At 42.7% G+C, this 24,781-nt stretch overlaps 1 protein-coding gene across 1 annotated transcript in view; it reads right to left on the reverse strand.

Annotated features, from left to right (window-relative positions):
* LOC310987564 (metabotropic glutamate receptor 8-like) overlaps positions 1–24,781 on the reverse strand; it is a gene marked incomplete at both ends in the record, with an annotated part of 150,026 nt that overhangs the window by 39,351 nt on the left and 85,894 nt on the right. The window contains one exon of the mRNA XM_083973880.1: positions 5,942–6,142. Within this exon, the coding sequence (XP_083830006.1) occupies positions 5,942–6,142 (201 nt within the window). The remainder of the gene's footprint in view (positions 1–5,941; positions 6,143–24,781) is intronic.

A 24,781-nucleotide genomic window follows, 5' to 3' on the forward strand; every position in this document is an offset into this window, starting at 1 on the left:
CATGTTACATAACTTAATAAAATAAAAAAGATCTATCTATCTATCTATCTATCTATCTATCTATCTATCTATCTATCTATCTATCTATCTATCTATCTATCCATCTATCCATCTATCCATCCATCCATCCATCCATCCATCCATCCATCATAATGTCATCCATCCATCTTAATATCCATCCATCCATCCATCCATCCATCCATCCATCCATCCATCCATCCATCCATCCATCCAACCATCCATCCATCCATCCATCCATCCATCCATCCATCCATCCATCCATCCATCCATCCATCCATCCTAATGTTATCTATCCATTCATCATGCCATCCATCCATCCATCCATCCATCCATCATAATGTCATCCATCCATCTTAATATCCATCCATTCATCATGTCATCCATCCATCCATCCATCCATCCATCCTAATGTCATCCGTCCATCTTACTGTAATATCCATCCATCCATCCATCCATCCATCCATCCATCCATCCATCCATCCATCCATCCATCCATCCATCCATCCATCCATCCATCCATCCATCCATCCCAGCTTGAGGGAATGAGATCAAATAAAGTAAATCAAACATTATCTCCTTTCTCCCTCCTCATCCTCCACTTCTCAACTCTCACAGGAAGAGGAGGATGAAGAGTCGCAGCCGTTCAACACTGATTTTAATTAACGCAGCAGAACTAATCAAAGCTTCCTGTCCGAGGATCTATATACGATCTATATACTGAAGGAAAGTTTAACTGAATACTGAGGAGAGCGATGCTTCTTTCACTTCATAGACAATCTTCGGTTTCAGACACTGAACGTTGATTAAGACACAGGTTTTTATTTTGGCCTGTTGCCAAGTTACTGATGGAGTTAATGTTAATTAGTCGCAGCTGCAGAGAAAACACGGAGCGGAGCAGAAATAAAAACCACAGCAGGTTCAATGAATCAGATTAAAGGAACTGTATCTATCTGTATGAAATAATTAAATCCAGTTTCAAACATGATTAGATGTGTTTTTCTGTTGTGACACGCTAATCAGCTTCCTTAAAAAGAAGATTAATTGTGACCTGAGACGGCAGATGTCTTCATTTTAATTCACATTAATGCGTTGTGACAGAGGAGTGGATTAGGTAACATTACTTTCCTTTCTGCTCCTTTTCATTTAAGATTTAATTGTTTTATTATTTGGTTGATTGATAAAAAAATAAATAAAAACTTTGCAGCTTAACATTGTTTCTGCTTTCAGAGGCTTCAATAAACCAACGCTCATTGAACACAACACGCAGACTGTTGTTTCAGTTCAGATTTAGTTGAGTGAAATGTTTATGTTCATGTCTGTTTTTATAATCAAAAGTGTTTGATCTGTCGTTAAGAATATAAATAATGTAAAAACTATTACACACTTATTATAATAACACTAAACCACTGTTACCATAGAAACAGATGACATCGATGAAGTCCAAATATAACTTCATACAACCAAAGATCATCTTCAAAGAGTTTTTTTTTAAATTAATTATCCTCAATAAACACAAACCTGTTGATTGAATCCAGCGATAAAAACTGAATAAAACTGTTTAAAATCTTTTATCTACTTAATAAAATACATCAATGTTAAATTAAATGTCACTGACGAACCTCATTAGACTTAGAAGTTACTGAGATTAAAATGACTTTTATTTTTGTCTAGTTTGTGTATTTCTGGAAACATTTAGGATAAATGACCAACAAAATGACCTGTCAGTGTTGGAAAGTTGAATATTATCACTTTAAATCTTTAGTGTCCGGCTTCCTGCGTCTCAGACATTAAAGCAGAAGTAAGTGGTCCGGTCGTTTTCGCTAATGCTGCGTTCCAGGCAGGCTTTTGAAATCGTAAATTACAGCTTCAAGTCACAACTTACGACTTTGTAGCGTTCCAGGCAACCCACTCGTGTTTTTCCGACCTGTTTTACCGGTGAAAGTCACTATAACGGCCACTCGTAACTTCCGACCCGTGAACTCGTACCAGATTGAACTGGTACGACTTCATGGTCGGAAAAATACGAGTTTTCTTGAACGCACCATAACAGTCCTCGTCCCTACGTCACAGCATTCACGGCGTTCCTTGGCTGCACACACAGCCCTGCATGCCGTTCTCTCTCCTCATTGGATAAAAACTGTAGGATACGATAAATGTTTTCTCCTCGGCTCAGAGCAGAGCAGAGGGACTGAGAGACCCGTGTTTCAGTCCAAACACTCTATGTAAGTGATTGCTGTCGGAAGATATAACTATTTAAGACTTATATTAACACAAATATATCACTTACTTCTGCTTTAACTTCATAAAAACACAGGTGAGTTATTACAGGTAGAAGTGACGGACGCAGCCTCTGAACTGTTGGATTTAACTGGATTCATCCTGAAAACGTCCATCAGCTGATTCATCCACTCGTCTCCTAAACTCATGAATCAGTCAAATGAACGTGAGGTTTCATGTTGTTCAGCTGCTGATTATTAGAGACGTGTGAGAGCAGACGGATCGTCGGCCTGAAGCAGCGACGTCGATGACGACGACGACAGAATAATGGATGTGGGAAACTGAGGGAAATAAAACTGTGTGACCATATTTGGTGTTTAATAATGAGCGGAGGATTTCCCCTGATGACGGAGTCAGCGCTCAAACTTCCTGCTGAGAAAGACCTCCGCTCACCAGGAGGTCAAACACCATGAGGAGGAGGAGGAGGAGGAGGAGGAGGAGGAGGAGAAGGGGAGGAGGAGGAGGAGGAGGAGGAGGAGGAAGATGAAGAGGAGGAGGAGGAGGAGGAGGAGGAGAGGGGGAAAGAAGAAGAGGAGGAGGAGGAGGAGGAGGAGGAAGATGAAGAGGAGAGGGGGAAAGGGGGGAGGAGGAGGAGATCAAAGAGGAAGATGGGGAAGAGGAGGACGATGAGGAGGAAGAGGAAGCAGAAGAGGAAGAGGAGAAGGAGGAAGAAGAGGAAGAGGAGGGGGAGAAGAATAAGAGGTGGAAGACAAGGAGGTGGAAGAGGAGGAGGAGGAAGAGAAGAGGAGAAGGAGGAAGAGGAGGAAGAGGAGGAGAAGGAAGGAAAGAAGAAGAAGAGTAGGAGGAGAGCTCGGACTGTGATGACGAGGAGGAGGAGGAGGAAGAAGAGGAAGAGGAGAAGGAGGAGGAGGAGGAGGAGGAGGAGGAGGAAGGAAAGAAGAGGAGGGTGGGGAGTAGGAGGAAGATGAAGAGGAGGAGAAAGAAGAGGAAGGGGAGGGGGAGAAGAAGAAGAGGTGGAAGAGGAGGAGGAGGATGAGGAAGATGAGGACAATGATGAGGAGGAGGAGAGCTCGGACTGTGATGACAAAGAGGAGACGGGGATGAAGACAAGGAGGAAGAGGTGGGGGAGGAGGAGGAAAAAGAAGAGGAGGATGGGGAGCAGGAGGAAGATGAGGAAGAGGAGGGGGAGAAGAAGAAGAGGTGAAAGACAAGGAGGTGGAAGAGGAGGAAGAGAAGAGGCAGAAGAGGAGGAGAAGGAGGAGGAGGGGAGCTCGGACCATGACGACGAAGAGGAGACAGGGATGAAGAGGAGGAGGAAGAATGAAGGAGTGATGATGAGCTGGACAGAAAACAGCTGGAAAACATCTGTGTTGAACCAAACAGACGGAGGAATAACAAACACTGATTGGATGATTGATTATCGATCGATTGACTTTTCTGACCAGGGTTGTGACTGAGATCAAAAGAAGAACAGCGTCCAATCAAATCAAATCAAATCAAAGCACTGATCCACCTCTCCACCAATCAGAGAACAGATCTGGAGCACTGAGCTCGCACTCAAAAACTCATTAGCCAATGGGGACACAGCCCTGAAAAAGCCCGCCCACCTGAGAGAACAAAAACTCAGCGCAACCGCAAAGACAACAGCAAGAGCACACAACGCTGTAAAGGAGCAAAGCAAACAAAAGGACCAAACAAAAAGGACCAATATATTTTGTCATATTTTTTCAAGTTATACATTTCATGTTTGAGATTACATTTTTTTTGTTTCAGTGAGAATTTTTCTCTCTCAAATTCATAGTATATAGGGTTTGATACTGAAAACATTTTATCTGAATTCTTTTGACACAAATTTCAAGGGATAGTTCAACATTTTGACAAATTGGCCCATTTCCATAATCCCTGTAGTCATACCAGTAGGTTTGTTACCTTTAATTGTCTAAAAACAGCTTGCACAAACAATTAAAAGGTAACGGACCTACTGCTAAAACTATAGGGATTATGGCAATGGGCCAATTTGCCAAAATGTTGGACTATCCCTTTAATTGAAGCTGACAGTGAGAGCTAAGGACTGATAACTGAGAAAGCAGCAAAGGCAAACAAATTCTTCATAAAAACAAATATTTTTGCTTTTGAGTATAGTCTTTTGCTTGAGTGAGTTTTTTTCTCTCTTAAAGGTTCATGAGGCAAGAAATGCACATGCGTTTTAAGTTTTTTACTGCTAATGGGCGATGAAGCGTTCAAAACCAAAAAGAATGAGCCCACTCGCGTATCTCTCCGTTGCCTTGAACAGGCTGTGTGCTGCATAATGCGCTGCAATTCTGGTTCCGAATTTCCCGCACTGTCCGCGGATGTGACGTCAAATGACGCTGCATGCGCGTCCTCGACAGCTTCGGCTTTCACCGCTTGCGCCCAGCGGTCGGCGGATGTCTTGCAGCCTGAACAGTCATGTGAGCAGCGAGTAGAGAAATAACGTCACTTTCTTACATTTTAATATTTTTCCATGCGAGAAAGTGACGGTTTAGTGTCCCAATCTGTTGTCAGTTTATCCAAATAACGTCTGTAAGTAGATTTGCTCCGACATTTTTCGGAGGAGTGCAGAGCCACACACGCAGCAGCAGCAGCAGCGGCTCGTCACAGAGGCTGCAGCCGGGGAGCTGAGCTCATCGGCTGGGCAGCAGCTGTCCTCCTCCTCCCAGGGAAGAAATCGAGCCGAGTAACTTCCCCACAGGTTTTTAGAGGTTTTCTGCCGGCTGGTTTAATTGTTTTTAGGAGATAAATGCTGGATGGAATCTAACAGTGGCACTGTGGCAGTCAGATTAGTTCATTTGAATGAAAAGTGAAGCTTCAGGTGTGTGTGAGCAGCGCAGCCTTGGGGCTCTGTAGCTACGTACAAAAATCACCATATTTAGGCTACTTCAATAAATAAATAAATAGTTTTACAATGAGCCGATTGATTCATCCGTGGTCAGTTTATCCAAACAACGCCTGTAAGGAAATTCACCGACGTGTTCGGAGGAGTACAGAGCCACTAGAGCAGCCGAGCGGCACAAGCGGCTCACAGAGGCGGCGGCGGCGGCGGCCGGTGCTGACCTGATGCCTGGCCGGTCAACCTCCCGGTGTCGCCGTAAATTGAGCACTGTACAATGAGCGCGGCACGGCGCATTTACTGTTTATTAACAGCCAGGCGTGGTGTGTGTAGCCTACGTGTGTGCGTGCGTGTGTGCGTGCGTGCGTGCGTGTGTGTCTGTGTCGTGAGACAGCAGGTAGAGGGGCTGACTGGCAGAGATGAGAGATAGTGAAAGCTGTTCTTTTTTTCTGTGAGAGACTGCTGCGGTGGACACAAACCAAACTGTGGCGGCTGATTAGTGGAAAACACTGGTATAGTAACGTTGTGCCGTTTCCAATTCAGCCACAGTGTCACTGTCGCAGCATCAGCTGCTGCTGTGGAGAGTTGATGCGCGCTCCCGCACCAGCTTGGCTGATATGGCTGCAGTAACCCTGACGGCCGCTACGGCCGTTGTATCGCTAGTGAGTTTTATTCCTCGATCTTGCCTCAAGCTCCTTTAAATTAAGTTTTATTCCTTCTCAAGGTCTAAGTTTTTTTTTTTTGACATTGAAGAGGTTTTGTTTGGATTAATTTTATAGAAAAGTAGTTATTGCATAGGCGTGCGTCTCTCACCGTTGAAGCTGACGGCGCGGACGTGTCCCAGCAGCTCCTTGCCGTCGATGTTGGCCATGCGGGGGCAGAGGCCGGGGGCTCCGGAGCACAGCTCCCGGTGCATGTGGTGCAGAGCGTGAGCCATGGAGTAGACGGCGTCCATCACAAACTGCACCTTCCCCTCCTGCTCGTAGCTGGAGTCACGGCCCACCTTCTCCAGACCTGAGACACACACACACACACCTGTTAGGTCGACCACACACACTGATACACTCAGAGGTCCAAGGTGTGAGACGAGTGAAAGAGTGAGATTTTCTTTCTTTCTCTTTCATTGTAAACTCTTTCTTTCTCTATCCCTGCCTCTCTCTCTTTCTGTCTGTAGGAGCCATATAGTCTACTTGCCAACAATGAGTACCCGGAAATGTTGAGTACCCCAAAGTTTTATGTTAGAAATAGATAGTATGGGTCCCCAGTATTCAGAAACTGCCGGATGCTAACTTATATATATTGGGCAATTAGCATAATTGACATAATTAGCATAAATTACTAGCATACTTTCCTATTGACCCCTTGCACGTGACGTCACGTTCCACTCGCGATAGCTCCGGACGCCATGATGGACGGCAAAAGAACAGTGAACGTCAATGTAATTGAATGGGCGCGTTATAGTTTTGTGACATACCGGGGTTGTAGGGTTTCCCCTCCTTTTCCACTGAGCTGGTTCGAGTGCTGGTTCGGAGCCAGAGCCTGACTAGCACCGGTTCTTTGCTTTTCCACCGCTTAAAAACCGGTTATTGGTCCTTAAAACTGGTCTGAAGCACCAACTCCTTGCTGGGCTAGAGCTAAGAACCGGGGGCTGGCCACTGGCGGCGGGGTTACATGAACAACAGGACCAGTGTGAAGATATACAGACACGTTATCGATGCCATTATAAGTTAGTTTATCTACAGTGTATAGTCGATGTAAACACAGTTGAAGCTAACTAGCTGAGCTACATGCTGTGGCTAACAACAGCTAACGCTCGTATTAAACATAGCACCGTCACAACGTAGTTGCCGCCGGCGGATCGCGGCGATTACAACGAAGACGGCTTCCTGTTTTCTTTTATTTGTCAGCCGGGTTTAATCAGAGAATGATCACTAATTATACAGACGTCGGGTCAGGTCTTCAACACCCACGGGTCGGACCAGGTTTTAATTTCCAGGTCCGTTAACTGTAGTTAGCAGCAGCAAAGACAGCAGCAGCTGCTGTATGGGGAGTGTGGCACTGACTGACTATATGGCTCCTTAGCAGTGGAAAAAGCATAGAAAACTGAGATATTCTACGGCGAATAACAAAAAAACAAACATATATTGCAACGGATGAGTAGATATTCTATTTTAAATAAGTGATAATGCTGTGAGGTTGTAGTGTGAAGTGATATAGCCACATTGTTGGACGGCACCCATAGACAGTACATTATCACTGAGCACTTTCTGCCGTCCGTCATGGTGTCGCCTCTCGCGTCACGTTCTAATTGTGACGTAGCTGCAAGGGGTCAATATGGGCAATATTTCAACAAAATTGACTTGGCTGATCTGGGTAATATTGGAGTGGTTTTAGGGGTTATTGATGATGCTGAATCCATTTCTGACATTTTCAAAATCCAAAATGGCTGTCCAAACCGGTGACCAGATTTTGAAATCCATCAAAATCAGCCCACTGGCGGTTAAAATCTGGTCACTTCCGGTTTAGACAGCCATTTTGAATTTTGAAAATGTCAGAAATGCATTCAGCATCATCAATAACCCCTAAAACCACTCCAATATTGCCCAGATCAGCCAAGTCAATTTTGTTGAAATATTGTCCATATAGGAAATTATGCTAATTTATGCTAATTATGTCAGTTATGCTAATTGTCCAATATATATAAGTTAGCATCCGGCAGTTTCTGAATACTGGGGACCCATACTATCTATTTCTAACATAAAACTTTGGGGTACTCAACATTTCCGGGTTCACAATGAGGCCCTATAGGCTGGCAAGTAGACTAATAATACATATAGATAAAAAGAGTTGGAAACTTAGATTGAATTTCATTATTTATAAGTTTGTATGTTAGATCTATGTGTTCTATATCTATAGTGCAGAGTTGAGCGAGATTACGGCGCTGACTGCCTCAGTTTGGATGAGAGCGGTGAGAGGGAGCACAGTTTTTCTACGGAGTGATGGATGTAAATTGATTTTCCTGCAGTAAAGTTTTTGTTTTTAAACGGATACATCTCTTATTCATTCTTGTAAGAATCCCTGCCTTTCATCCTCTCACGTGACTTTGACAACACGAAGGAAAGCCACGACACTGTCTTTCTTCCTTTTTCTCTCTCTTTCTTTCTTTCTTTACCCCTGCCTCTCTCTCTTTCTGTCTTTCTTTCTTATTTCTCTCTCACTCTTTCTGTCCTTCCTTCTTTCTTTATTTTCTCTCTCACTCTTTCTGTCTTTCTTTTCTCTCTCACTCTTTCTTTCTTTCTTTACCCCTGCCTCTCTCTCTTTCTGTCTTTCTTTCTTATTTCTCTCTCACTCTTTCTGTCCTACCTTCTTTCTTTCTTTTCTCTCTCTCACTCTTTCTGTCTTTCTTTCTTTTCTCTCTCACTCTTTCTGTCCGTCTTTCTTTCTTTCTCCCTCTATCCCTCCCTCTCTCTCTCTTTCTGTCTCTTTCTTCTTTCCCTCTCACTCTTTCTGTCCTTCCTTCTTTTTTCATTCTCTTTCTCACTCTTTCTGTTCGTCTTTCTTTCTTTCTCCCTCTATCCCTCCCTCTCTCTCTCTTTCTGTCTCTCTTTCTTCTTTCTCTCTCACTCTTTCTGTCCTTCCTTCTTTATTTATTCTCTCTCTCTCACTCTTTCTGTCTTTCTTTCTTTTCTCTCACTTTTTGTGCTTCATTCATTCTTTCTTTCGTTCTTTCCTTCCATCTCTCTCTCTCTTTCAAACTCTCTACCCCTTCCTCTGTCTTACTATCTATCTCGCCCTCTTTCTTTCTCACTCTCTATGCCTTATTCCCTCTCTTTCTTTCTTTACTTTCTTGTTTTCTGTCTTTCTCTCTGTTTCTGTCCTTCTCTCTCTCTCCCTCTCTCTTTCTTTTTGTCCATCTTTTAACATCACTAAGATGATGTCTCTCTCTCTCTCTCTGGCTCAAACCACAGCTTCTCCACGACAACACAACAGAAACATGAAGTTAAATAGAAGTTTAATGGAGAATTTATTCCTGCAAAATGAACAGGAGCAACAGAGAGATTTTAGACCAACCGGCTCCCGATCAATATCTTCTTTTTTTCATTCTTTTAACACAAATTAATTTTTGCCTGTGGCCTACAGACTTTGCAGACTTAATATTTATGAACTTTGTATCGTAGTGAGTTTATTTGTGTGATCGATGTGTGTTTGTTAAACAGAAATAAAAAACAAATTAAACATCTTCTGGGATGATAAAGACGACGTCTGCACATGTTGACGTGACGATTTCAGTCACTCAGTGTTTTCTATTCGTCTTGAACCCAAATGACCTCAGAGTTCGTCCTTGCCGTCGGCCAGAGAGAAACTCAAAGGATTATGGGAGTGTGAAATGAGACACATTAGCTTTAAAGAAATACATTTGGCTCCTTCTCATTAGCCGCGGCAGAGGAGACCGTCCTCGTCTTTTAATTTGAAAACTTCCTGTTCGCTCTCTCCAAAGATTTTTGATTAATTACCGTTATTAGCCGTTATTAGAGTCGCCATGACGCCGCCGCCAATGCCACCGCCGCCGGCTGCTGAATATAGGAGGAGGACGGAGAGAAAAGAGGAGGAGAAAACGAAGTGCTGGAGTGGACCTTCCATCAACAGACAAGACTCCTCTGAATTAATAGGAGCTTAGAAATGAAATCCAATTTAATTTTAATAGCGGGCTGGCGGCGGGGGATCTGTCCGAGGGGAGGCGTCCGCGCCGACAGTAAAGACTGATTACACGTTGGCGGTAATGAATGAGGCATCGAACGTGGAGACGAGAGAGCGACGTACGGTTCTGGCTGCAGATGATGAGCAGCGTCTCTAATCTATATTTAAAGAACACATGTACACGTCTGAGTCTGGAAATTCAGACGGTGCCTGAATGCAGCGTTTTGAATTGAAAGGGACAGATTGTGGAAAACAACACACGCAGGTTTAAGAAGCAGAAAAGCAGATTCCTGTGGAGCTGTGATCACTGTTTACATCTCAGTCAGCAACAGACATCAAGTCACTATAATGAAGATTTTACTAAAACGACACTTGAAACAATGAGAGAGAAGACGTCTCTGCATGTTTTCTCTCAGCTTTATGGAGCTTTCAAGAGTCTTAGCTTATTATCCCCACAGTTAAACAGCTGAGGATCCAGATGTTTCCCTCTAGAGGTGGTGGAGACCAAAGTCTGAGCTAAAAGAACTGATAACAAAGTGATCCAACCAGAGCAAACGTGTCAAACTGGAACAATACTACACAATAACTCTGTTTCTTAACCTAATGTTTGTCAGACTGGTTTGAAATTTGACAAATAACTTAATAAAAAAAAATAAAAATATAAGTTTTCCAAGTTATAAAACAATACAAAAGTTTTCACTTAGTGATGATTTACAGTCACCGATTAAACCAAACACATTGAGAACATGACATCCTTTTTCCCAGAGGAGGGTTTTTCCCATATTATTACCACATGTAGGCTGTAATTATCTTGCATTATTCTCTCTCTCTCAAAAAGAGTGTAAAATGCTCATCAACAATAGATAATTAGATGGATTATAGGTAATTATTATCTCTGATGACCATTATCAAAGGCAGAAGGACTGAGCTCCACAGCAGCAGCAGCAGAGCTGAGGTGAAGAAGAATCCTTTCTCTGATTCTTATATCATCAATAGTCAGGGTGACGATACAACTGTTCAAAAGGCATCTGACCAGATACTGGATCAAATCTTGAAAATGGGTTTAGATCATGTAATCCAATCTTGGTTTTGGTTTGAGTTTTAGTAGGATTGGGAAAACATTGATTAAAAAAAAAAATCAGGATTATTCTGATCCCAGCAGTTTGGTGGATTCAGAAACAAAATGTGATTAAAATTAAATTCAAACTGGTCAGATAAACAACATTCATTATGTATTATATTTTGCATCTGATTTTTAAACCGTGATAAAGTAAAAAAAAAACAACTAATTGATGTATTCTTCCCAACTACTGGACATTTAAATTATATATAAGTTTTTCACAGTGTATTTTTTATGGGTCAGATTAGGTCTGGCTTTTTAAAGATACTGAAGAAACAAAAAACGGCACAGAAAACAATAAAAGCTGCATATTTTTTAGATTAATTTACTCCAAGTGACCTCATGCTGCAGTGATACCTGTTACAGACCATCATCAGTGTGAGTTCATTTTTGCCCAAAAATAAAATCCTGATTATCTTCTCTCAAAACCCAATTTCTGATTACGATTTTTTTGTGAGATGACAGACTATACTAAAACATGAAGTCAACTGACCGCCTTCCACTGATTGGCCAGAGCATCGTCACTGGAAGAGTCGGGAGTGCGCCGTCCAACACAAGAATCAAACCTGCTAACTTAAAAAACCAATGCCCACAATGACAACCCCCTCCATGTTTGCTAACGAACCCTGATGATGATGATGATGATGGTGATGGTGATGATGAAAGTCCAACAGTGATATCGCCACGGCAGCAACACACAGCTTCATCCCAGTAGCTGGCATTTCATTACACATCGGTAGAAACGCAAATTTAATTTCTTCTTGACAGGACGGACGTGTTTCTGTTTTCCCGTCTCTCCCTCTCTCCCTCTCCCTCTCTGAGGCATCCTTCTGTTTCAATTAGATTTGGAAATTAGATAAACAGCAAACTAATTACAGAGGTTAGCAGTGATGGGATGAGTTCGGGGAAACCTGCCGAGCTGCGGTGTCTCAAACGTCTGAATACATTTACATTAATAGAGTCGTTTAACCGGCTCTGTTGTTTATCAGTAGCGTCGGTTTGTGTACGATTCATCAGCGGAGGATTCACACTGATGTTTCCTCAGATTCTGGCGGAGCGAACACGACAGAACAAGAACATTAAAAAAAAAAAAAATTGACAGCTTCGTCTCAGAGCTGCTCAAACATTCATGAATTCATCCTCTGTCCTGGATCAGCTCAACACTTCGCCTATAATAACAATAATAAAGCTTTATACAATTTATGCACATCTTTATCTTTAGGAAGGGATTTGCATAAGAATGAGAAAAATTAAAAAACAAACAAACAGCAAATCACATGGAAAGATAGAAGAAGCAGAGCACATGAGAGGAGAAGTCAGTCAAACGTCCACAAAGACCAGAAACATTTGAGGTTCATTATGACGACAACAGCGTCTGTTTCTCTTTTTGGTTCGTTCTCATTTTAAAAAATGAGTTTAGTTTAGTCACAAGTTAGTTTCGGATATTGGTGATGAGGTGAAGACCAACGAATCAACACAGAGTCAAACCACAAGTCAACTAAGACAGAGAAGTCCAAAACAACAAGTTTTACGTCGGGATGTGAAGTGAAAGTTCATCTTGGAGTCCCAGGTCGGGATCAACAGGTAAAGACGAGTTCAGTCCCAAAGAAAACAAACAATTAAGTCCTGTGATAAACTAACAAGTCACAAATCCCAGAAGTCCAACGTCAAGGGCAACAAGTCCAAACGGAAAGTGCAAAGTCAACAAAGGTAAGTCCCCAGTATCGTCACCAGTCCCTAGTCGAGTCTCAAAGTCTCAAGTCAAGACCAACAAGTCAACAATCAAGACCAATTAGTCAAGACAACAGACAAGTCAAGTCTCAAGGGGAGATCAATTAGTTTAAAGTCTAAACCAATGGTAGGTCAAGACCAACAAGTCTGTCTCAAGTCAAGACCAGAACAGTCCAAACCAAAAGTCAAACACCAAACCAAGACAAGTCAAATTAAGTCCCAAGTCAAGATCAACAAGTTCCACTTCAAGACCCAAGTCCCAGGTAAAGACAGTTCGATCCAAGTCCAACGTCAAAACAGTAAGACCAGAAACAAGAGACAAACCAAGTCTCAAGAGAAGATCAATAGGTCTTGAGATTAAACCCAAAATTCAGAGTTTATGACCAACAAGGTCAAGATGAACAAGGTCCAGGTCAAACCAGGCCAAGTCCCTGGTACAGACTGTAACTCCAGAGTCTAAGTCAAGACAAACAAATGCAACTCTTTGTTTTCCCATAAGACTTTGCAATGTGAGTCCTTGTAAACAAATCGGTTTGTTTTCAATCAGCTCCTCAACCGAGACTGTCACACCGATGTCATCAGAGGGAAGTGGAATGAAAGCTGCTCGCTGTCAGTGTTGACAACTGAGCTTGAGACAGGAAAGTCCCAAATAAAGTTACACAGCTGGACTCTGGACTAAAGATGACAGAGGTCAAACAAGTTCAACTTGGAGTCCCAAGGTAAAGACAGGTTCAGTCCCAGAATAAACAAATGAATAAGACCTGAGTCAAACTAACAAATCACAAGGAGTCCAATGTCAAGAACGACGAGTCCAAACAGAAAAGGGCCAAGTCAACAAAGATAAGTCCCTTGTCGAGTCTCAAATGAAGACGGAGGAGTCTCAACTCCAAACCAAGAGGTCTTAAGTCAACAATCAAGGGAAGATCAATTCTTTAGTCCAAGTCTTTAGTCTAAACCAACAAGGTTTAACCCAGACCAAGTCCCTGGTTTAGACTGTCAGTCCAGAGTCCAAGTGCAAAATTAAGTCTCAGCTAGTTTCAAATCTGAACCAACAGCAGGTCAAGACCAAAACATCCCAAGTCAAGATCAAGACATCAACAGAGTTGAGTCAGCAGCGGAGCCACAGGTCTCAGACTCTAAACCAACATTTCCCAGTTTATGACCAACAAGGCCCTGGTCAAAAGAAGGTCAATCTCAGGCCATGTCCCTGGTCCAGAGCCAAGACAAACAAATCCAGGTCTCTGTTTTCCTATAAGACTTTGCATTGTGAATCCTTTGGAGTCGGAACAGATCAGTTTGTTTTCTATCGGACTGGAAGGTGACAAGTTTTAAAAACCAGCAGTTTTTTTTGCTTTGCAGCTCCTCGTCAGAGTCTGTCGCAGCGATGTCAGCAGAGGGAAGTGGAATGAAAGCTGTTTGCTGTCATTTTCTCCTCTTAAGAGAGAAGTGTTGACAAAAAACATCCCTGAGTGCTGCCAAACAACTAAACAGCTGCTCGATCTCTGATATGGAGGCAGCTTCTTCCCTTCAGAGATCATTGATGCTTTCAAACACAAGCAAAGAAACTCAACTCTCGACATCCCTTCTTCATCTGCTGATGTTCCTGAACAAACAAACTGCATCACAAAGACAGGAAAACACAACCCCACACACACACACACACATCGCATTAAAGCCAAAGAGGCTTTCACACACACTTAACGTATTTCAAGGAAAATCTGCGGCTCAGAGGAACAATGTTGTAAAAAAGGCGAGAAAACAATGAGGCTCATAACTCAGGAAACACATCGTTCAGCAAAGCAGAAGAACCAAATCAAATATTCATGTTCCGAGTCTCCTGGTGCAGGAGCGGAAAACAAGGTTTCCTCTGAATAAAACAAACTCCTCGACCTCGACAACTCTTAACGTTCACTTCCAGACGCACAGGGAACACAAACATCCCGTATACGTTTCCTCAAAGACAGAAGAACAATTCAAACTTTAGCCATTAGACCTCCTCAAAGACCGGAGGGTCACGCTGCTGGACATCATGTCTACATCTTTAAAGGTGTACAGAAATGGCCATTTGTCCTGTTTGTCGCGCCGAGTTGTCACGAGCTGCAACACGAGTTTACCCGAGTGAGGAAAACGAATTTGATTGGTCGTTATCGAGCGGGCGGGATATTCAAAGCTTGGGGCGAGCCCGAGCTCCGTGTGTGTGTGCGTGTCTCAGACGTTTGAATGACGGATTACGGATCCAATATCAGTGGCTGGTGAATCGTGTACAGGCTGACGTATAATCCGTGCGCCTGCATTATCCAATGCGAAAAAAAAAATACACACTTTCATCCCGGATTTACTCAAAAATAGAATTTTTCACAAAGTTTGGCCTACAACGTCTGAAAGATGAGTTATCACATTAATTTTATGACCCAAAGTGGGCTCAAATTCAATTTTCTTTTCTGTACACCTTTAAACCTGAAGAGTCAATACAAAACAAATCCAGGGTTTCAAGTCCACAGGAAAACTATTTGTTCTGTAAGAAGAAACACACTGGTCCATCACAAAGAGGTTTATATTCTCTGATTGACACAACTATGGTAAGAAGTATTGAACTCTCTGGTCCGAGGCTTCAAATTGTCTTGAAATTTCCGACCAAGTCGCGGAGTTTACTTTCACTTTCATCAACTTACCAACTGGAGCTTTAATAGAAAGTGACAAAATAAAAAATACATAGGATATAAAAAGAATTGACTAGCGCTACGAATAACCTGCGTACATTATTTAAGTTGAGTGTTACTTTTTTTCCCCCCAGAGTCATGGAAACACAATGTATGGTAACACTTTACAATAAGGGTCCCTTAATTAACGTTATTTAGTACATTATTAAGCATTAATCAACATTTTACAGATATATTAACAATCATTATTGTGTATTACTTAGGATTAGGAAACACATTAATTAATGTAGCCTATTAGTAAGCAGTTAATTACTAGTTTACTACTCAAGTTAGTTAATACATTTCAAAGTTGATTAATGATATTAGTTATCATTATGTATGCATTACTCAGCATTAATTAAAACATTAGTTTATATATTAATGCTTAATAATGTACTAACTAACATCAATTAAGGGACCCTTATTGTAAAGTGTTACCCAATGGAGCCTACTACAATCTTTTCCTGGTCAGTCGTCATGGAAACATGAAGCTCTGCCAGTGGGATGCTGTATATTTTGTTCATGTAGCATGGAGAATGTTATGTTAATCCTATATTTTTACCCAGATTGTTTCTTTTCGTTCGTCTCTTATTTTTCTATTTGCTCTGTGTGTGTTAAAGCTGCTGCTGTAACACAATAACCTCCCAGCCTGAGATCAATAAAGCACATCTTATCATTGATCTTAATCTAAACCTTAATCTCCTATCAAATAGATGTAGGACGTGATATTTACACCTCGGTTCCTCCTGGTGCTCCTGACGTTCCTTCTCTTCACTTCTCTTTAGTTTTCTTTTCTTTGGATAAAAGTGTTTGATAAAATGAGACGTTCTGGTTTCAGATTTTTGGCTGTAACCTACTCGGCTCCTGTTGCCAAGCAACGCTGACAACACAAAACTTAATTCTTGAACAGTTGCACCATTAATCCATTAATCCTCAGACTCTCTGTCGGTGTTTGCTGCCGTATTATTACAAACTTTAATCAGCGACGGTTGACGTGATTGAAACTTGCTGCCAACTGCTTCTTCTGCGTTTTTATCACATTACGCTCTGTGATTTTGTTCATATTCATATCACGTGTAGCTGTATGGATAATGTATAGGCCTATATTTGTTTATTTTAACAGATTATTCCAGTTTAATTCACAGATGTGTCAGAACAAACTCCATCTTCTTCCTCCTGATGAATCGGTGTCACTGTCCGTGGTGCTGAAGTCACTGATTCATTCAAAGTCCTCAGATGATGTTAAACTGTCTTTAAAGGGATATTCCAGCATAAATTTAACCCATGGTCCAACGCACCGTAACACCGAGTTAGACCCCCCCCTTGAGAGATGAAGTCTGCTAACCGTTAGCTTCTCTAGTTGTAGCAACTTTAGCACTGGCCGCACCATAACAAACAGCGCAGTCTACACACGCAAACCGTGATCAAAAAGCCACTCATAGCCACAAATAATGCTCAGAACAGCACCAAACGTCATTAACAGTACAAACAGGGTCCCTGCACATAATACGAGGCATCAAACATCTGTTAGCCTAGCCTGGTTTCTATTAAAAAGAGACCAAAACAACTTATATGCTTATATAGGTTATACGCTATATGCAGCAACTTTCCGTGTCCAGCATAGCGTCCAGGCACTGACAACACACGTCCGAGGCCGACTGGCAGCACAAACATTCAGTTTCAGTGGCCACCGACAGGCAGTGACCACTACACTGACCACTTGATTTCCCCAGGTCCAGCACATAGACTACACCGGCTCTCTCCCTCTTTCACTTTTCTCCTCCATTTCCTTCAGTGAACTCGGTCTCAAACTGATAGTGACGCCCATCGAAATGAAACCAGTCGTCATTGTTGTCAAACTCCATAAACTCAGCTGTGTTGTCCCTAGCTAGCGGACAAGCTAGCGGTTAGCAGACTTCATCTCTCGTGGGGGGGTCTAACTCAGTGTCACACTGCGTTGGACCATGGGTTAAATATACGCTGGAATATCCATTTAAAGTAAAATGAAAACTTCTCTCTGGACTATTAAAAGCGTGATGCTGCAACATTCAGAGAAACATTGGTTGGATTTATATTTTCACAACTGATGAGCAATGTAACTAGGAGACACATCTCTCTACCTCCACCTGCTCTTCAATCTGTCCCTTTTTATTCTATTGTGAAATCTGTATTCTGTGTGTGTGGTTGTATTTCTTCCTGTTCGTGTGTTTTCCTGCCTTTATAATCATTTTCTTCGCCCTCATTATAGTTTTATCCATCTCATTGTCTTTCCTTCATCAGATTCTGTCAGTTCTTCATGTTCCTGATCCGACATCTTCTTCTTCCTGTGTCATCTGTTGTTAAAAAGTTGCATCATGAGTCTGAAATCACTGAGACGTGACAGAGTTGGTCGGATGACGAAGGTGTCTCCATTATCCAAACAAGCGTCTGTGTCGATGCTGCTGCTGCTTCTCACACACACACACACCACTAATTATAGATCAGTCAATGAGCGGCTGACAGAAGATCGACCATCGACTGGACGAGACGCCGCCGAGCTGAAGGTCCACGCGTCCATGCTCAGAGGAGACGGAGGTGTCCACATTGATGCAGAGGAATCTGATTTTCACTTCACACATGAACGTCTCACCACTTAAAACACTGAAACATTTTCACATCTACTAATAATCTACTGGTTTGTCTCAAATCAGGTCAAACTTTTAAATAAAAACAATAAATATTTCAACATAAACCAATGTCTCACTATAAAATCAATTATCAGTTAGTAAGTTAAAGCAGAAGTGAGTGATATATTTGTGTTAATATAAGTCTTAAATAGTTATATCTTCCGACAGCAATCACTTACATAGAGTGTTTGGACTGAAACACGGGTCTCCCAGTCCCTCTGCTCTGCTCTGAGCCGATGAGAAAACATTTATCGTATCCTACAGTTTTTATCCAATGAGGAGAGAGAACGGCATGCAGGGCTGTGTGTGCAGCCAAGGAACGCCGTGAATGTGGTGACGTAGCGACGAGGACTGTTATGGTGCGTTCAAGGAAACTCGTATTTTTCCGACCGTGAAGTGGTACCAGTTCGATCTGGTACGAGTTCACCGGTCGGAAGTTACGAGTGGCCGTTATAGTGACTTTCACCGGTAAAACAGGTCGGAAAAACACGAGTGGGTTGCCTGGAACGCTACAAAGTCGTAAGTTGTGACTTGAAGCTGTAATTTACGATTTCAAAAGCCTGCCTGGAACGCAGCATTAGCGAAAACGACCGGATCACTCACTTCTGCTTTAATTATTTTGGTAACACTTTATTTGACGCGTATCTCTATAACGCATTATAACCATACTTATAATGAGTTATAATGCAGTTATAGCACTGTATAACTATAGTTATAAACACTCGTAAATGATCATAATGCTTTATAACAATAATCATAACACACTATAAAGCATTTTATTATGACTTGAGGTCAGGTATTATAATAGGTTATAATTGTACGTAACTCGCTGACAATGCCGACATTGATAATGCATTATAAATATAGTAATAATGTGTTATAATTGGCTTATAGATGTGTATAACTATCATTATAAACACTCATCAATTATCATAAGGCTTTATAACAATACCACACCATAGAGCATTTTATAATAAGGTCAAGTAGATAGAGTTACAGTATAATTGCTCTATAATGTGTTATGCTTATTGTTATAAAGCCTTATGGTAATTTATGTATTTATAACTATAGTTATACAGTGCTATAGCTGCATTATAACTCATTATAAGTATGGTTATAATGCGTTATAGAGATAGGTGTCAAGTAAAGTGTTACAATTATTTTAGATTAAAAAGTCAATTAAATCCTCTTCATTGTTTTGTATGAATGAAAAATGTTAGATTTTCTAATTTATATTCATCAGAGCGTTCAGGAGGGGGGAGATGCAGGAGAGGGGGGTATTGGTTATATGTGTGTGTGACTGGGTGGTGTTGTAAAAGCAACACACTCGATCAGGCAGGAAATGAGGTGCTGCGAGGCGACGGCACTGCTGCTGCTCCGTCCCTGAGCGGCGGTGGGTGACGGAGCGTCGCCCTCAGACCTCAGGCCTCCGTGTCTCATGGTTATTTAATTATCCTAATTAATTACAATTAATGAGCAGGGGTTTCCCGGTGCTCTCTGCAGGGACTGAGCTGCTGCTCTGATCTCAATCGGCTGCAGCTTCGACTCTTGTGTAGCTCAGGAAATGCAAAAAAAAAACACAGTCATGAGAGAAACGATCATCGACCTCCTCTGACCGACGGCCTTAAAACTATGACACATCGAAAATAAAAGGTTGAAGAAAACGTAGTGGTTAAATGGATTTATAGTAGTGTTTTTGCTGAAGTTAAACCCTGTACTGGTGTTAAATCCCTGAGAAAACCAGAGAAAACCAGAGATTAGAGAAAAGTCGAAAAAACAAAAAACATATTTTGAAGCGTAGAGAAAATCAGAGTCTCAACAGAGAAACAGATCAGAGAGAGAAAGTTTCTACTAGAAATAAAAAAAAGTTGGAGTTCACTTCATTGACAACATGCTGATGTTCAGAGAAGACCAAGAGAGATCAATGAGAAGAGGATCAATGTATTGAAAGTATCAATCACTTTGATCAGGAGTCAGTTCAGGTTGGATCAGTGTGACTGCAGCTTCCTGTTGACCCCTCTGAGCCTCCGTAGAAACCTGTTCATGTTGTAACGTTCAGTCCTGAGCGCTGTGAGGAACATTTGCCATAAAACTGAGATCGATATCGCAAAATAAATAAACACAGACTAATTCCAGGTGCCTCAGACACGAGGTTTGATTCCGTACCACCGAGCCACCGCGCCGCCCTACTTGCATCTTTCTTTCTAATCCTGCTTTACATGAAAACTGGGTAAGAAAAAAAAAAGAAAAAAGCAGCAGTGAGATTATTTACAGCAACAAGCTTTGATGCTACACACACACACACACACACACACACACACACAGGTGGATGCTGACCTGCTGACTCAGCCGTTTGTCTCTGTCTCTGTGCTGCAGCTCCAAAAACTCAATCTGGAGCCTCTCTCTTTCTCTCTTTGTTTTTTCTCTTTCCGTCTCTCCCTCTCTCTCTCTTTTTTTGTCTGTCTATCTCTCCCCCCCTCTCTTTCTCTCCCTCTCTCTCCCTTTCTCTCGTCCTGTCTGATCAAAGACGTCCACTCAGCTCAGGTAAAGACTCACAGCAGCAGCTCTGACACTTTTGTTCTGCTCCTTCACTCCACTCTGTCTGAAGCTGGAGGGAAAGAAGTAGGATGAAGAGGAGGAGGGGGAGGAAGAGGTGCAGGGGGAGAAGGAAGAGGAAGAGGAGGAGGAGGAGGAGGAGGAGGAGGAGGGGGGAAAGAAGTAGGATGAAGAGGAGGAGGTGGGGGAGGGGGAGGAAGAGGTGGAGGGAGAGGGAAGAGAGGAAGAGAAAGAGGAGGTGGAGGTGAAGAAGGAAGAGGAGGAGGGGGAGGAAGAGGTGGAGGGAGAGGGAAAAGGAGGAGGCGGAGAAGGAGGGAGAGGAGGAGAAAGTGAAGGTGAAGGAGGATGGGAAAGGGAGGAGGTGCCGGGGGAGAAGAAAGAGGAAAAGGAGATGGAGGTGAAGGAAGAGGAGAAAGAGGAGGTGGAGGTGAAGAAAGGGGAGGAGGAAGAGGAGGGAGAGGAGGAGGGAGAGAGAGAAAGAGGGGAGAGAGAAAGAGGAGGAGAAGGAGGAGGAGGAGGGAGAGGGAAGAGGAGGAGGAGGAGGAAGAGGAGGTGTAGGTGAAGAAGGAGGAGGAGGAGGAGGAGGAGGAGGAGGAGGAGGAGGAGGTGTCTCGGCGCTGCCCACATTTACCCACAACACCTTGCTCCAATCCTATTTAGCGTGTCGGACATGTTTCCGAGGATCTGGGCTCAGAGGCTCCTGGAGGATTAACACATGAAGCCGCGTCAGCAGATCAGAGCCGGACGTGATCAGAGAGCTGACGACTTGGCCCGGTCCGGTCCGGTCCGGTTCGATCCGATCCGATCCGGTCTGATCCAGTCTGACTGAGGCCAGATTCCAGGTCACACGGCTCTGTTTACATCCCGTGTCCTAATTAACGTAGGGTCACTGAATGCAGCATCAGTGTGTGTGAAACATGAATTATCTGCAACAAGGGCTCGAGATAAATCAATACATCACTGTTCCTATTCCAGAGTTACATTTATAATATACATAAATTAAACATAAAAACATATACATAATATTCACCGTGACATGATGCATTCAAGTGCAACTAAATCTACATGTCTATACGTCCTGTTGGAAAATTAGGCGTTTTCTTCAATGGTGGAAGATGAAAGAAACAAGAAATCTTGGCATGAGACAATCTGAACTTTTTTTGTGGACGGCCTTGCAATCAGGTTACCATGGTGACAAGTCATCTGTTTTGTCCTGGGGGCAGCGAAGGCACCACGAAGGAAAAGGAAGTAAATTCTGAAAACATTATTGTCTGACTAATGTAAATAAAGATAAAGATGTGTCTGAGCCGCTGCACCGCCCCGTCTGTCGCCATCTTGGCAGCGACTGACTGACTCCGCCCCCTAATTTACAGGATAATCCCCAAAAAGGGGCGGAGCTTCAGTTTCTGCATCAATTAAAATTATCTGCAACAAGGGGTCGAGAAAAATTACAGTAGTACATCACTGTTCCTCTTCCAGAGTTGCATCTCATAATATTCACCATGACATGATGCGTTCAAGTGCAACTAAATCTACCATGGTGACAAGACATCTGTTTTGTCCTGGAGGCAGCGAAAGCACCATGAAGGAGTCATTTCTGAAAACATTATTGTCTAATGTAAATAAAGATAAAGATGTTTCTGAGCCGCTGCACCGTCCCGTCCGTCACCATCTTGGCAGCGACTGACTGACTCCGCCCCCTAATTTACAGGATAACCCCCAAAAAGGGGCGGAGCTTCAGTTTCTGCATCAATTAAAATCATTTCTCAAATTTTTCTTTTAAACATCACTTGCTCAAAACTATAATCCACCGTCCGGGAGTCTGGACAGACAGAGGACAGACAGTCGTCTCTGTCCCACACTGAGCCACAGGAAATACAAAAATAAAAGCCTGTGTGAACACTGATAAGAAAACTCAAATATAAAACGTGTCAAAAGTAAAGACACTACTGGTGATAATGTGAGTTCAGTGTGAGTCACATTTTCTGCCTCTTGTGCAAAACACAGAAATAAAGTTTAGGAACTTTTATGACTCCACTTGACCTCATGGACCGTCAAAATAAAAGCGTCCAAGTCAACACATTACTAATTGTTCTCTATTATCTCATCTCTCTGAAAGTCTTCAGCACTGAGGATCGTCTGGTTTTGACTGTTTGACTTCCCGCTCTCATGTGACACTGATGAATCATCTCCTGTATTTTTACAGTGATTACAAAAACTCATTCATATTCATCGCTACACTCCTCAGCCCTGATTGAAAGAATGAATACCGGATTAATTACCAGGCCGAGGTTTGTCGGCTGCTGCTTTGTGCTGGGGGACGGGGACGGGGTCGAGAGCTCGGGTCCCCCCCTCCCCCTCCCTAAATGATTACAACGCGGTGTGTTAATTGGCAGCCGGCGGCACTCAAAAATCCAGCTCATGAATATAAATGGAGGGAGGTCGAGAGTCGGAGCGGCAGCAGAGAGACCGTCAGACGTCCGACACGGAGACGACTTGGACATAAAAAAAAAATCATCAGTGGAGTTTCAGTTTTTTTTTTAAAGGGATAGTTTGCAAATTATAGTAGGGGAATTCTCCTCTCACCATAATCCCTATAGTCATAGCACTAGGTTCATCACCTTTAATTACCTTGCATGTTGTTTTGAGATCGGCGGAGCAGAGACGTGAGCTGCTCAGTGAACACAATGGAGGTGAACGGTACAGGTCCCCTGTCCCTCATCAAACTCATCAAATACACAATCCAACAACTCCACAACGCTCTGGTGGACAAGTTGTGACCTGCACATTCACCACGCTATGAAATAATTATGTAACATTACGACACGTGAAGCAAATAACTACATTCCAGACACGGCTGCTGGGCGGAGGGATTTCAAAAGCGCAAGTAGTTCCGAGTATTTGCTTCACGTGTCATAATGTTACATAATTATACATGATTGTTTCATAGCGTGGTCAATGTGCAGGTCACAACTTGTCCACCTCCATTGTGTTCACTGAGCAGCTCACGTCTCTGCCCCGCCGATCTCAAAACAACATGCACCGATAATTAAAGGTGATGAACCTACTGCTATGACTATAGGGATTATGGTGAGAGGAGAATTTGCCAAAATGTTGAAATATCCCTTTAACAGTCTCTGTGTTTGGTCCATATCTATCATATACAGTATTTGTGGAGGGAGGTTCTGAGAGTTAAAACAGAACCTCCACTCTCTGTTTCTGCAGCACAGGCAGGAAAAAATGAAAATAAAAATAAATAAAACACAACATGATTTTGGTGCCGTAAGTCACAGAGACTCTCCTCCTCCTCCTCTTCCTCTTCCTCCTCCTCTTCCTCTTCCTCAGAACAGCCGAGTCAGCAACAAAGACTTTTACCTGATCCTGGTTCAGTGGAGCTGGAGGCTCCGACTGAAGGAGGAGGAGGAGGAGGAGGAGGAGGAGGAGGTTAGGAAACACATTAGATCTCCATGATGTGATTTTAGTCGATGCTCCAGGGGGAGAGGATTAGAGGTGTGTATAGCAGGTAGGTGTGTGTGTGTGTGTGTGTGTGTGTGTGTGTGTGTGTGTGTGTGTGTGTGTGTGTGTGTGTGTGTGTGAGGTTCTGAGGAGTAAATCATTAAACTTTCAAGTCGAGTTCAGTCGTTTCATTTTGTCGCCAAAAATCATAAATCAGCCTCCGAGAGTTTGACTGACCCAGAGGAAGAGAAAGAGGGAGGGAGGTAAAGAAGAGGAGGGGAGGGGGAGAGGGGGAGTGAAGGAAGAAGAAAGAGTAGAAGGAAAGGAAGAAAATGCTCAAATAAATCTGAAGTAAAGGAAACAAAAGGAGGAAGAAAAGGAGGAGGAAGTGAAGATGTGAAGAAAACAGAGGATGAAAAGAGGAGGTGCTGAAGGAAACAAGGAGAGAAGGATGCAGAGAATTGAAGCAAACGAGGGAGAGATTAAAGATGTGAGAGCAGGAAAAGGAAAAAGACGAGAGAAGGAAAGGAAGGAGTTAAGGAAACAAGGAGAGAAGGATGCTGAGACACAAAGGAAGAAGTGAAGATTGTAGGATAAGGAGAACAGGAAGGAAGGAGAGAAAAAGAAAGGAAGAGTGGGAGAAGGAAAGAAGAGAAAGGAGGATTTAGAAATGAAAAATGGATGCAGAGGAGCGAAAGGAAGAAGTGAGGATGAAAAGATGCAAGAA

This window comes from Trachurus trachurus, assembly GCF_905171665.1.
Source record: "Trachurus trachurus genome assembly, chromosome: 6".
Taxonomy (NCBI): Eukaryota; Metazoa; Chordata; class Actinopteri; order Carangiformes; family Carangidae; genus Trachurus; species Trachurus trachurus.